Source organism: Vombatus ursinus, unplaced genomic scaffold, assembly GCF_900497805.2.
Source record: "Vombatus ursinus unplaced genomic scaffold, bare-nosed wombat genome assembly UNPS02015415.1, whole genome shotgun sequence".
NCBI classification, from domain to species: domain Eukaryota; kingdom Metazoa; phylum Chordata; class Mammalia; order Diprotodontia; family Vombatidae; genus Vombatus; species Vombatus ursinus.
In genome coordinates this window covers 151,155-166,680 of record NW_020955193.1, presented here as the reverse complement: position 1 = coordinate 166,680, position 15,526 = coordinate 151,155, and the positions used below count along the sequence as shown (strand labels likewise).

The following is a 15,526-nucleotide window of genomic DNA, read 5'->3' as shown; positions in this document are numbered from 1 at the left end:
GTTCTAGGGGTAGAGGATTTTCTCTATGGCCTGCATGGAGAAAAGAAACAGATGCCAAGTGATGAGAAGAACATCTCAGGTAACTTTGGTTCAGGCTCACTGTGTGACTTTGGGCAAATGACAGTTCTTTTTGCCTTAATTTTCTTATTTTTAAAATGAAATGATGGAGCTAATTCAGAGGATTTAAAACTGAAATTCATGGACCTAAAATATTTTATAAATGTATTTCTCTGTAGTTTGTTTCCCTTTTAATCTTACATATTTTAATGCCTTTTGGAGAAATGTTTCTTACAAATTTGTCCGTGGTCTTTATCAGATTGCAAAGGGATCCATGAAGCAAAAAGGGCTAAGAACCTCTGAAGCAGATGATTTTTAAGGCTCTTCTACATCTCAGATTATCTAGGCATATCTGAACAATATCCTTACCTTGAAAAATTTGCTAACAATAGCTTTATCTCTCTACATGGATGATTTTCATTATCATGAAATACTTTTATTATAAGACCTCTTTTTATGTAGGCAATTCTAGTAGTGTTATTACCAATTCATACACAAGGCACTGGAGTTCAGAAAAGTTAAGTGACTTTTCAGTCATTATTGAAGGCGTTTCAAAACCAAGATGTTAATCCAGGTTTCCAGCTTTTCAGGCTGTCTTGAAAGCTCCTCTAGGTTCCATTGCTGGGGCATACCTTAATATGCTGTTCATAAACAAATGATTGCCTTCCCATTCTTTAAGACTGAAACATATAGGATATATAATAATTTTAAATGATGTCCACTTCCCTGACTTAGACTAGTTCACTATCCAAAACATTTTGACACTATAATCAGCCCAATAGACTAGACATGTCATGCAGATGAATGTGGTGTCGCAAATTGGACTTCCTCATGGACTTTTCAATTTCAAGCTCTCTGTTGGCTACCACCAACCTAGACGAGACATGTTGAAATGCAAATATATCCTCAAATGGGAAAATAACTCCCAAAGCATTCTCTTCTGTGTTGGATCTCTTCTGGTTTGAAGAATATGTGGAAGCATGTGAAAAAACTGCTCCCTCCACCCCCAAACACCACTTTAGATTTTGATTCACTTTGCCCTAGTTAAAACACTCCTCAAACTCAAAGAAATCCTTATATGCTTATAAAGTATTTCCCAAGCTATATCTCTTAGACCCATTATTTATGCCTATAAGGCCATATATAAATAGACATTTGCATTTGGGCATGAGGCAAAGTAATTAAAAAGAATGGATCACCCATAACTTTTGACAAAACATTTATCAAAGGCTTGCTCTGTACAAGCATCTATTCTAAACCTGCATAGTTTAAAAAATATGAATCATCCTAGGCCTCAAGGTGTTTCCAGTCTATCAGGGGAACATGTAATACATGTAAATGAATATAATTCAAAGTAGAATGGGATAAAATACATGGGAGGAGAACGAAGAGCTCAGAGAGATGTGAGACCGAGAGCTTATTTCTGACTGGCAAGATCAAGGGACAGCTTTATGCTTAATGGAATTGGTAGGGAAGTTTTTAGAATTTGGGTAGGATTTCAAAAGGCATAAATATTGAGGTTGCAAGGGGAGATATTCCATGTATGTTATGAGCACGAACACAGAAGCAGTGATAAGCAAGGAAATAAAGAGAGAATGTCTATTTTCTTCATATAAAGACCTTTTGGAATTCAATTATTGATTTCAAGAGTACAATTTCAATCAAAGTTCTTGTACTTTTACTAAAATGCCTATGTTTTCCTATGCATTATTCTTCTTAAGCCTATTCTTTGTTTTTATTGGGACCTCCAGTTCTGGTACCACTCAACAATTTGCTTGGCAATCCTGCTTAATCTGATTTTGCTTTCTTCCCATCCCAATTGTGTCCCTGTAATTAGCCAGTTTAACTGGATATTCATCTCTCCTCTTGAATCACCTGCTGTTTTGTCTTATTGAAGAGTACAACTTTGCTAAACCCAACCTTTGGTTACTTTAGTCACCCACCTCTTATAATTATACTCATGTACTGCTAGATAGAGCTGGGCAAAGTCACAAAACTCTACTGACTGGATTCACTACCAATTAATGCCATATAATTGCAACAAATCCTCATTTCAGCCAGGCAGTAATTTTGTTCCTTTCATGTTGATTTTTGTATCATGTTCCTCACCTCAGCTTCTTCTAAACTTATCTTCTCTCCTTATATCTCCCAAACCTTCCCTCCCAAACTTTTGCACAAGTGAAGACTTCATGTCATACTTCATTTAGAAAATAGAGACCATTATGGTTGAGAGTTATTTCTCCCTTCTTTTCAGCTCACCACTAATTGACATTCCATCCTATTCTCTTCTGCTTTACTCTAGTCTCTGATGAAGATTTAAAGTAGCCCAGCTCTTGACAAGAGTAAAATCCTCTATGTATATACCCTTGATTCCATCCCATTTTTAAGGTTTTTCCTCTATTATCAGCCTCTTCTGCACCTTAAAATTAAGTCTTTCCTAAGTGCTCATTCCTTTTTTGGGGCCTAAAATTTCCCTTATCCTTAAAAACACCTAAATAGATTGTATAATATTTCTATACCTAGTAAAATCTTAGAAAAATGCTCTCCTTATTTCTTATGTCCACTGTATCTTCTTTGATTCTTATAAATGCCATATAATCTGACTTATAACATCATGAGTCAACAGAAATTATCATTTTTAAGGTCAACAATAATTTATTAATGTGTATATCTGATATATTTTTCTAAAAACTCATTCTTCTTGACTTCTATGTAGTATTTGACACTCTTGAGCACTCTCGCATTCTTTTATAGTGTTTCCTGGCTGGATTTTTGTTACTTTGCTCTCTCTTGGTTTTCCTAATATCTGACAACTAATTCTTAATTTCTCTTGCTGCAGCATCACTGCCCCATCATGCCCTCTAACTATGTTTATGCCAAGGTTCTGATTTAGGCTTTTTACTGTTCATTCCTTTCATGTTCTCTCAGTGACCGTGTTATTTCACATGTTTTTTTTTTTGTGTTCCCATTATGATGATGAGTCCCATTGCTATATTTCCTGCCCTAGTCTTTCTCTCTTAAGCTTTAGCATTGTGTCATGTTATGGAAATTCCAAAGTGGATGTCCTTTAGCTATCTCCAACTCAGCATGTCCCAAACCCACCCATTATCTTCCCCATTTTCCACAGATCCCCTGGTTCTCAACTTTCTTACTTCTTAAAGACTACTATCATCCTTGCAGTCACCAGATTCACAGCTTCACTGCTATGCTTTTCATGTCACTCTTACCTTTGTCGCCACATTTAATCAGTCTTCACATAGTGTTATTTCTATCACTACAATATCTCCTACATTTGTCCCTTTAACTTCATTTACTCAGCCACCATTGTAGTTCTGACCCTTGTTACTTACTCTCTAGAATAGTACAGTATCTTTTAATTGGTGTCCCTGTCCCAAGTCTTGCCCGTCTTTAATCCATCCATCATATTTCTGCCAAACTGGCTTTCCTAAAACACAGAATTGAGAATGTCACTCACCCACTTAAACCTCATTAAACCTTAGCGAGCTCAATAATTCTCTTAGAATCAAATAGAACCTCTTGTTTTTGATTTTTAAATGCTTTCTGAAAGAGGATCCAATCCTTATTTCCAGCCACAGTGCACATTAATCTTCTCTCCCTTAATCCAATCTAGTGTCCAGCTAACATAACCTTCTTGCCTTTCCTCATATTGTTGTTCAGTTGTTTCAATCATATTTGACTCTTCATGACTCCATTTGGGGTTTTCCTGGCAAAAATACTGGAGTGGTTTACCATTTACATCTCCAGCTCATTTTACAGATGAAGAACTGAAGCAAATAGGGGTAAGTGACTTGCCCTGGGCCACAGAGATAGTAAGTGTCTGAGATCGTATTTGAACTCACAAAGATGATTCTTCCTGATTCCCAGCACAGTGCTCCATCCACTGCAACACCTAGTCTCCCTTCTTTCCTCATACACAGCATTCCATTGACCATTTCTTTGCTTTTGTCCTGCCTATTCCAAAGACTGAAGTTAAGGACCGTTTTTCCATCTATCTTTGAATCTCTAGCCCCTAATATACTGATTGGCCTGCTTCAGGACCTTACTAAATTCTTGCTGATTGATTTTTTTGTGGTTAGCCTTTCAGTGATAACTTAGTCTATAAACCATAAAAGTCATTGGAAAGATCATTGCATCCCCAGTTTGTGGCCTAAGATTGCCTGAAATGCTCAGCTTCTCTGTCTTGTGCTTCCTGAATTTCACCATTAAAGAGACAGTTTTGTTGGATGTGCTCTTTTTTTTTAACACTTAGTTGAGATCAGATAATAGAAAGAGTGTTTTGCTTGAATATTATAGAGAAAGGATATGTGATTTTACAACTGGCTACACCACAATGAAAGCTAGTCCTGAGTGCATAGAATGAGAATTTGCAGGGAGGCGAGACTAAATTAAATGCTCACTGGGTAGCAAGGGAGCAACATGAAGAACCTGCATGCCTAAACTTAGTAAAGAATATAAAGCTGTAGGAGCTTACCTGAAACAATCTTCTCATTCTTTTCAATTTTTGCCAGACTTGGCTTGATTTACCCAAGAACCTACTTAAAATCGTAGATGGAAATTGTAACAACCCCTCTCCCTTTGCTAACATAGTTTTTAATATTTCTGGAAATTTGAGATTTGTTTTGTCACAGATTTTTCTAATCTTGGACACAAAGTCACTGATGCATCTACATTTTGATAACAGAAAAGGTGGAAATGTATACCTCTTATTCCATTCATTTCTTCAATCCATTGCTTGAAATAAGACTATTTGTTCTCCATTCAGGCACCTATAGACTTATGTAGAGATGGACTAAGCTTTCAAAAGTGAAGGATATTCATATACCCAGTGCTGACGTGCAGTCAACCAAAACTTTTCATTTCCTTTCTTCTGATTTCTGGGCCTGGTAGGATCCAACTATATTCTCAGTCACAGTAAGTATACTGAGGTGGGAAGCACTGATGTCTTCCTAGCTATGCTTACCACTTTTCTACTTCAACTATAGCTTTTAAATTATTTTTAGGGAATCACATTTCTTAGTATTTAGTTCTTTCTATGAGGTTGATGTATTTGCTATATTCTTACATCACTTTATTTTTCTTCTGAGATTCAAGCTCTCTAAATTTGCTAGGATTTTCTGAGGATGATACAACTACAGTTCTCCTGAGAATTTCTATATTTATTCAGTATTAAGGGCTCTCCAGTCCCTGATCTCAAATCCTAGAACCTATAGCCAGCTTGCTAGCATGGCCCTTGGGACATGAGGGCCATTTGAGGACTCTGTGACACCTAGATGGTATGACTTATCTTGATAACACCCTAAACATCCCAGTAAACATCACATTACACTTTTTTTTCTTTTTGGCTGCGCAGTGGGCTTAAATGAGTTGTCCTTATTATTGTAATCTCTTTGCTAGTATTTTATTTAAAAGATGGAGAAGCTTTGTTTCTAGGATTTTGCAACCATTTTTGGGACTGTTACAGAAAGAAAGCAGATATCCAAAAAAGACAGGTTCTTTGGACAGAAGTGTATAGAGATGAGAATGTTACCTATCATATAGTATGTTATCTATCAGAGGCACTAGGTATATCAGTAAGAACAATGTGGCCTGTAAGACCTGCAGCTCCCAGATATTGGAAAAGCCCATGAGAGGAATCCTTTCATCATAGTGAGGTTGGCCATACTATGGGAGATCTCTTCACTGTCTGCAAAGCTAAAAAAAAAACAGCTGTCAAATGATGACAGGAACACTCAGTGTGTTGGATGTTAGAAGACTTTAATTTTAGTTCATTGACTCACCTTGGGCAAAGCACAATTCTTTTGTTGACCTAAATTTTCTTATTTGTTAATGAGAGAATTGAAACTAAGACCCGAAACTAGGGGACTGGACCATGAGGTCCATCAATTTTTAAAATATGTTCATAAATTTATTTCTATAGAGTTTGTTTCCTTCAAAATCTGTTTGTTTTATTTTATGAATTTAAAAACATTATTCAAGAAAATTCCCATAGACTTCAACAGAAGGGCCCTAAATCACATGAAAGACCAAGAACCTCTGAACTAGATGATTTCCAAATACTCTTCTACATTACAATGAAACTGCAAATCTATGAACAGGATCATCACCTTGAAAAAGATGATAAAAAGATAATGATAATAAAAGAGATTTCTTAAATGTGTGATTTTAAAGGATTATATAAAACTATTTTTTATAAGAACCCTGTTAGGTAGGTAACTCAAGTAGTAATATTACCTTTTTACACAAAAGGATACTAAGATTCACAGAAGTTATGTGACTTTCCAATATTCACAGAAATTCTTAGAATCAGGATGTTAATGCAAGTATCTGATGTCAAGGTTGACTTGAAAGTTCTTCCAGGTTCCTGTGCTGAGGCTAACCTGAATTTGCTCCTTTTGAACAAATGATCGTCTTCCATTCCTTAAGATAAATAGTGTTATAGACTCTGAAGCAATTTTAAATGCTATCCGGTGCTCAGGATGGATATCCAGTCTAAGACTGTCATTTTGATATTATCAGTAGTTCAGTAGTCTAGAATTTTCATGGAAAAGATGGCAATGGTACCATTTTGAGACCAGCTTGGTCCATTTCATTGTATGCCACCAACCGTCTTGAAATACAAATCCATTCTTAACTTGAAGCCTAACTCCTCGGGCATTCCCATTTGTGTTGAATCTGTTTTACCATCTCCATATGCAGATGATAGTATAGGGAATAACTGCTCTCTTCCCATTCTGATTCACATTGACTGAATTAAAATACTTATCTATGCTCTAAATGTATGAATTATATCACAAAGGTTGTCTTCAAACCAACTATAAGTCCATATGGAAATGAATCTGTACATTTAGACATGGGACAAAGATATGACTCAGTATATCTTTTCCATAAGCTTTTATCAATTGTTGGCTTTGTGCAAGCCTCTATTCTAAATCTAGATATTATAAAACAATGAATCATCTTTTGTTGCAAACTTCAATGGTTTTCAGGTCTTTTAGGGGTTATAAGAAAAACATGCAAATAATTATAATTCAAAATACCAAGGAATAAATAGATGAGATGAGAAGAAACTGCTCAGAGAAATGTGTGAGGGTGAACTTCTGACTGGTATTATCAGGGACAACTTTCTAATTTATAGAGGTGGTAAGGTAGTTCTTCGAGGATAGGTGTGTAGTATTTTAACAGACAGGCAGAAGTACCCTGGGAGACAGTATTAAATACATGATGGGCACAAATACAGAGAAACTGAGATGGGCAAGACAAATTTGGCATGAGAAATATTTCCCCCCCAGCTACAGTTTGCTTTGCTCAGGACTAAACCCTAATTTCTCTCTTAATCTGCTTTCTCTTGAAGTCTGCCTTTCCTTTTCCACTCCCATTTCCCTTCTCAGAAAAATGCATTTCCATACTTAATTCTCTCTCCCAGTCTCTCCGTCTCTCTCTCTTTCTCTCTCTCTGTCTCCCTCTCTGTCTTCTCTTCTGCCTCCTCCTGCTTTGCCATCTCCTCCCTCTCTCCTCCTTCTCCTCTCTCTCTTTCTCCCTCTCCTTCTCCCTTTCCCTCAAATGTTGAAATACAGCTGCTCTCCAAATCCATTTTCTTATTTGCTTACATGTCTATGTAACTTGATTATAATTTTATTTTATTTCTCTCTCTCCTGCTCATCCTCCTTTTCTTCCCTGTTCTTTCCACCCTCTTTTAAAATTATCAGACATAGAAGAAACACTCCAGGCCCTCTGTCTCATTAGAGTCCCTCTATCACCACTGGTTCAAATAATAGGGATCAGTGGGGACATATTTATCATCTCCCCATATTAGAGTATAGGTAATTTATCCTTTTTAGTGCTTTATACTTTTTCATTTTTGTTTCCAGTTTTACACTGTTATTAACTCCTGTATTTAAAATTTAGGGTTTCTATTTAGCTCTTGTCTTTTAGTATGAAATGCTTAGATTTCCTGATCAAGATTTGATCTGGTATATCTTGTAGTTCTGTTTGAGTGAGTTTTGGGGTAGATCTCACTGTACTTCTTCCTGCTGATGTGCTATCATGTATCCACCTTCCCTATTTTGAATTTAAGGACCTTGTAAGGCCAAGGAAAAAATACCACTCATTAGTGAGGGGAGCGAATTGTATCTATCTATGACATATTGTGAGTTCTTTTCCTTGTCCTATTTTCAGGTCGAGGAAAAAAAGGCTTCCCTATATCAGACATGTATGGTTACTTTGAGTGAATACATGGAAACCAGGGCTCTTTTCAACAACATTTGTAGATACTTGAGCATGAACTATGGTTTTGGAAGAAAAATACATGGGCAAATGAATTCGAAGAGATATAATTATTATTGATATTATTGGTTTTTTTTTTTTTTTTTTTTTGGTGAGACAGTTTGGGTTAGGTGACTTGCCCAGAGTCACATAGCTACTAAGTGTTATGTGTCTGAGGCTGGATTTGAACTCAAGTCCTCCTGGCTCGAGGGCTGGGGCCCTATCCACTGTGCCACCTAGCTGCCCTAAAGAGATATACTTCTTGAAGAAATCTTTAAGATTGATCTTATTTCCCTTAAGCCTGTTAGTTTCAAATGAAAATACAGATACTTTCCAGAGTCATATTTTTGTTCTCCTACATTGATGAAGGTGCACATTATTTTAACTTTTAGTTTTTAAAAGCTTATCTGGGGATTCCTCAGTGAATAATCATTGTCTGTAACAAGTGTTTTCTTCTCCTCTAATCAATAATCCAGTAATTTATTTTTCTTGCTATTTTTGTGTAGCTAGTGTTTAAATAATAAAGATGATGTTGAAAATCTTTCCTTTTCACCTGTGATGGCTTTTCTGAGAAAGGTGAAATTGAAGAACAACAAAGGAAATAATGCCACTTTGGATAGGAGGAAGAGAGGAAGCTTGGTATTTCAGAAACTTCAAGTTCCTCCCATTGTTCAAAGAGGATATAGAAGCAACAGGTTTGGCTATAGCCCACAAAGATGAACATTAAAATTCAGGTAGATTAGAAGGCAAGAGAAATGATGAGAATCAATCAGTTACTCAGGAAGCATTTATTGTATACCTACTATGTGGAAGGAGAACTACTCAGTTGTAAGGATACAAGTGCAAGGAATGAGGCAGCCCCTACTCTCAAGAAGCTTGTGTTCTAAAGATAGTGATACCAAATTACAAATGGTCATTAAATACACGGTATATTGTGATAGAGTGCACCAGCAGATGAGGGAGATTAGAAAACGGTTCAGAAGATGTTGCTTGTTCTGTACTATAAAGAAAGAGAAGAGACTCTTTGAGGCACAGAGCTAAGGAAGAATTGCATTTAAGACGTGTAATATGTTCAGTGTAATGGCATGGATCTGGGGAACAGTGAAGGACAATTCAGCTGATCAAAGTGTGTCAGATAAGGAGTAATGTTTAAAGAGAAAAGACTGGTGTAAGGCCAGTTCTTAAAGTGCTTTCAAAACTGAATAAAAGAGTTTATATTTTATACTTGAGGCTATAAGATGCTAGTAGAATTGATTGAATTGGATAGTGACATGGTCAGATTTGCTCTTAGTGTAATTATTTTGTCAATAGTGCTCAGAATGTTCTGGAGTGATGAGAGACTTGAACCAGGGGGGCTTGGTAGGAGACTATTGCAGTAATCTAGGCTAGAGGTGACGAAAGCCTGAATTAAGGTGATACTTGTGTGAATGGAGAGAAGAGATCAAACAAAGGGCACGTTTTTGCAACTGATTATACAGATGGCCTATCTGAAGCAGGAAAGTACAGGGAAAGATAGGAGACTTCATGTGCCAGGCAAGTCAAACTACCACTGCTTTCTCAATCAATTTTTTCTCTCAAACTTGGATAGAGACAGTCCTAGAATTTGAGCCCAACTATCCTGGAAATAGTATCACACTAGACCACTTCTGTTTCAAGTCCAGTCCCTATGGCTGCCATCCAGGGAATTACAGTTGTGGATGAGAGACCTGGCAACTCCTTTTAAAGGTGTTTTTTCAGTAGCCGTAGCTGTCAGTTATCCACCTCTGCATTGTCAAATGATATTATATCAGAAATGGATATGGTTTTATAAATGGAAATAACAGTAAAAAAGATGTTTTACCACATGTCTTGTATTTCTAATCTAAGGACCACTAGGTCTTTTCATCTCTTGCATATGAATTCTATTATTGGTTGCCTTCCCTTATTTGAAGACGAGTTCCTTGAGAGACAAGACTGTGACAGGAATAATGTAAGGGAGACTCTAGTTGCCTTTGATGAATTCAAGTTAACATGTATTTTAAGGCAGTGATTTATGATTGGGGGTAAGAGAGGAGTAAGGGGGTAAGGAGATATCTAATGGTCAATCATGATTTATATTGCTATGTGGCAAACAGGTGACCCCATTAGGAAAGTGAAAGAAAAAAAAATCAAAGTAATTCTCAACAAATCCAAGTGAAGTTCATTGAGGAATATATGGAGTCTCGAGATGACTAAATTTCAAATTGACAATGGGGGCTAAGAATACAGTTACTTTTATCCCTACTTTCTTTTGTCACTTTCAAGCATGGTACACATTCTCGTTTCAGCTTATGGAGGAACCCATAGCATCTGATTCCTATCAGCTGACTTAAGTTACTAATTTTGTTGTATCCTTTCAAGAGAGAGCAATATCACAGATTTAATTATCTATTTATTTTAAATTACGGTCTGGCTGGATAATACTTTACCATCTACCTCATCTCTTTCAGCTTTCCCATCTCCTGGTCTTTCTAGTGTTTTAATTGATTAAGAGACAAGGGTTTATCTATTGCCTCCATTCTCAAATATGTACTTTGATATTTTGGATATTGTAGTTATTAATGGGTCAGTCTTTGAATCCATGGCTGGTTTTGTAGGTGCGTGTTTTCTTCAGTCTGATAACTTTTTAAAAATTTAATTTTTTTTCTTTAAAATGGGAAGCCTAGACAAGGAGTGCCATCAGTTCAGGAATGGTGCAAAAACCAACCCCTCCAAATGACCCCCAAATATCTATATCTATATATCTATATATCTAGATATATAGATATAGATATAGATATAGACATAGATATATAGATATAGAAATAGATATAGATATAGATGTGCATATATATATTTGTATGTATGTATGTATATATATACATACACATATATAATATGTATATATATATTTATATATATATGTATGTATATAATTTTTTTGGTGAGACAATTAAGTGAACTGCCCAGAGTCAAATAGCTAGTGAGTGTTATGTCACCTAGCTGCCTTGATATGACTATATTTAAAAAATAAGCAAATTATATCTTTTGTTTATCAATGTATCTTTAATATTGATTATCATATAATATAGTGTGTTCATATGTAATTATATAATATATATTGATAAAGTCTTGCACACAATATTATATATATGTTGTTTACTCATTCAGTCATGTCCAATTCTTCATAACCCAATGGACTTCAGTTTACGGGGTTTTCTTGGCAAAGACACTGGAGTGGTTTGACACTTGCTTTTCCAGTGGATCAGCAATCCATAGGCAAAGAGATGTTAAGTGACTTGTCCAAGATCACCCAGCTAGGGAATTTCTGAGGCTATATTTAAACTCAGGTCTTCCTGATGTTAAGCCCTGCACTCTACCCATAGTACCACCTATTGTAAGTGTGTGTGTGTGTGTGTGTGTGTGTGTGTGTGTGTGTGTGAGTGGGTAGATAGATAGATAGATGGTTACATAAATGTATACTTGGATATGAAGAATTTAATATAAAGACCCTTCTCTTACTTAAGTGACCTCTATACGGATATAAGTTCAACAAATCTTTAAACACATTAAATATATGGACTTAGCTAAGCATCTTAAAGTATGATCTTTAATATGTATTTACTTTCTTCCAAAGTAGACATAAAGCTACAGTCTCTGGGGTAAGAAATTAATACCAAAAAGAATGTCTTTTCTGTATACAATAACAACACAAAGAAATAAAGTTACACTCTGCTCTTGTAAGAATCTTACTCTTTAAATGGGATTCTGTACATTAACTGTATCATAGATTTGTATGATCAGAACACATGACTGACTTGGTTATTTGTGTATCATTTGCCCTTTCATGGTCTCAATATAACAATCCCAAAGAACCTACATATCAGTGTAGTGAAAGACTGGTGGAAGTAGGAGCAATGGGTAAAAATTGCAGAGATAGCAATATTTGGCCTAATGGGAGAAAAATGTCTGAACAAATAAAAACCTGTAAAAGTGGAATGGGTTGCCTTTGCATGAAGTTACTCCCCCTCACTGAAAATACTTACAGGAAATTTGGATGACCATGGATTGTGGATGTTTTATATGGGTGTCAAGTTCAGGTAAGATTAGACAAGAGGAATAGCCTTTGATGTTCTTTTCTTTTCTGGATTTCTGTACTTATGTTCTAAATGTGAAGGTTAAATCAAGTGACTAACACTTTTCTGAAAGAAAATTAGTTGAAAATAATGTATTTGAAGATCCTCTCATCAATTTATATCAACTGTTTACTTAACAGCTGACAACATAGAATAGGAGAAAACATTATCTGACTTCAGAATAGATGAAACACTTTAATCAGAATGCCATCACTTAACTGTAGATCTTGAAAATGTTTATTGTTATTAAGTATAAATTGGTGATAATAATACTTTTTCTAATTATCTCCAACTATTATTGTGGCAATCAAATATTGGATAGTGAAAACACTTCAAAAAACTGTAAAGCAAAATAGACATATAAAGACCTTTTGGTGCTTCACAGTAAGTTGTGGCACCCTGAGTCAAATGCTTCATCTGTTTTCAAGTCAGATAATATTTTCTGTCATTCTATGCAGCCATGTGTTAAGAAAACAGTTGACATAAATTGATCAGAGGAACTTCATATACATTATTTTCAAATAAGTACACTTTTTTTCAGAAAACTAATGGCCTTTTGTTTTCAGGACCAGAATGGCTGAGCATACTTTTAAAACCATATTGTTATGATTCTCCAGAAAATCTGGGAGTAAACATTTTAAAGTTGGTGAGCTTGGCATGGACATGGGAGCGAGGAATTTAAGTCAGTAAACACATATTGAAATGATATATCAATATGTATAAAATATATATAAACATAAATGTCTATAAACATGAAACATATACATATATGTATATATGTATCTATGTAAATGTGTGTTTATACATGTGTAAATATATGTGCACAGTCATATTATCATGGAAAACATTTTGGTATTAATCCCTTTGAGAAGTATTCCCAGGCTATGAGTTTCATCAAAGCAATCTTCAGGTCCTTGTTTCTCAGACTATAGATGATTGGGTTCATGGTTGGGGGCACCACTGTATAGAACATGGGCAACAACAGATCTAGAAGTGAGTCAGATTCCTGGGGTGGCTGTAGATAAGCAATGAAAGCTGTGGTGGTAAAAACCATGAGAACAATGAGGTGAGGCAGGCAAGTAGAGAAGGCTTTTGACCTCCCGTCTCTGGTTGGCATCTTCAGGACAGTTGAGAAGATGTGACTGTAAGAGATTGTGATGTAAATAGAGCAGAAAACCCCTATAACAATCCCAAAAGCCACACTAACATCAAGTGCAAAGTGTGTTTCAGAGCAGGAGATCCTGAGCAAGGGAGGGACATCACAGAAGAACTGGTGGACCTCCTTGGATCCACAGAAGGGCAAAGTGAATACACTAGTTGAGTACAGGGCCCCAAACAAACCTCCACTGAGCCAGGAAGCAGCTGCCATCTTCACACAAGCCCCTCTAGTCATGATGAGTTCATAGTGCAGGGGCTGACAAATGGCCACATAGCGGTCATAGGACATCACTGTGAGGAGAAAAAGCTCTGATGCTGAAAATAACACCATTAAAAAGAGCTGTGAGACACACCCCCAAAAAGAGATGTAGCAGCTGCGACTTAGAGAGTTAGCAATTGATTTGGGGACTGTGGTGGAAATAAGGCAGAGGTCTAAAAAGGACAGGTTCTTTAGGAAGAAGTACATAGGAGTATGGAGTTTGCCATCAAGAGAGATAAGGGTGAAAATAAGTATATTACCCATCAGTGCCACTAGGTAGATCAGCAAGAAGAAGATTGCGTGTAAGACCTGTAGCTCCCAGATGTTGGAAAAGCCCATGAGGAGGAATCCTGTCACCACAGTGAGGTTGGCCATGTTCTAGGGGTAGAGGATTTTCTCTACTGCCTGCATGGAGAAAAGAAACAGATGCAAAATGATGAAAACATCTCTCAGGTAACTTTAGTTCAGGTTCATTGTGTTACCTTGGGCAAATGACAGTTCTTTTTGCCTTAATTTTCCTATTTTTAAAATAAAATGAGGGAGCTAGTTCAGAGGATTTAAATTTGAAATTTATGGACCTAAAATATTTTTATAAATGTATTTCCCTGTAGTTTGTTTCCATTTTAATCTTATTATCTTTTAATGCATTTTAGTGAAATGATTCTCACAAATTTGTCCATGGTCTTTACCAGATGGCAAAGGGATCCACGAAGCAAAAAAGGGCTAAGAACCCCTCAAGTAGATGATTTTTAAGGCTCTTCTACATCCCAGATTTTCTAGGAATCTCTGAACAATATCCTTACTTTGAAAAAGTTGTTGGCAACAGCTGTATCTCTCTCAGTGGATGATGTTCATTATCATGAAGTACTTTCATTATAAGATCTCTTTTTATGTAGACTATTCTAATAGTGTTTTACTAATTTATACATAAGACACTGGTGCTCAGAAAAGTTAAGTGACTTTTCAGTCATTATTGAAGAAGTGTCAGAACCAAGATGTTAATCCAGGTTTCCTGCTTTCAGGCTGTCTTGAAAGCTCCTCTAGGTTCCTTTGCTGAGAGATACCTTAATATGCTGTTCATAAACAAATAATTGTCTTCCTATCCTTTAAGACTGAAGTTTATATAGGTTATATAATAATTTTAAATCATGTCCACTGGCCTGGACTGATTCACTATCCAAGACGTTTTGAAACTACTATCAGCCTAACAGACTAGACTTGTTATGCAGATGAATGTAGTGTCACAGATTAGACTTCCTTGTGGCCTTTTCAATTTCAAGCTCTCCATTGGTTACCACCAACCCAGTCCAGTCATGTTGAAATACAAATCTCTCCCCAAGTGGAAAAATAACTCGCAAAGCATTCTCTTCTGTGTTGGATCTCTTCTGGTTAGAATAATACAGAATATGGAAAAATTGGTCCCTCCACCCCCAAACACCACTTTAGATTTTGATCCATTTTACCCTAGTTAAAACACTCTTGGAACTCAAACAAATCCTTTTGTACTCATAAATTATTTCCCAAGTTATACCTCTAACACCCATTATTTATGACTATAAGACCATATATAAGCAGACATTTGCATTTGGGCATGAGGCAAAGGAATTAAAAAGGATGAATCAATCATAACATTTGA

At 36.1% G+C, this 15,526-nt stretch overlaps 1 protein-coding gene across 1 annotated transcript; it reads right to left on the bottom strand.

The window, feature by feature from the left end:
• Positions 1 to 13,308: 13,308 nt before the first annotated feature.
• On the bottom strand, positions 13,309 to 14,265 carry LOC114032335 (olfactory receptor 14A2-like). Its single transcript, XM_027847581.1, has one exon. It carries the CDS (start codon positions 14,263 to 14,265, stop codon positions 13,309 to 13,311), a length of 957 nt encoding a protein of 318 aa, XP_027703382.1.
• Between the last annotated feature and the right edge of the window lie 1,261 nt (positions 14,266 to 15,526).

Bases quoted from the DNA above. Each gene is read 5' to 3' on its own strand.
- LOC114032335 (XM_027847581.1), bottom strand. From the start codon at position 14,265: ATGGCCAACCTCACTGTGGTGACAGGATTCCTCCTCATGGGCTTTTCC.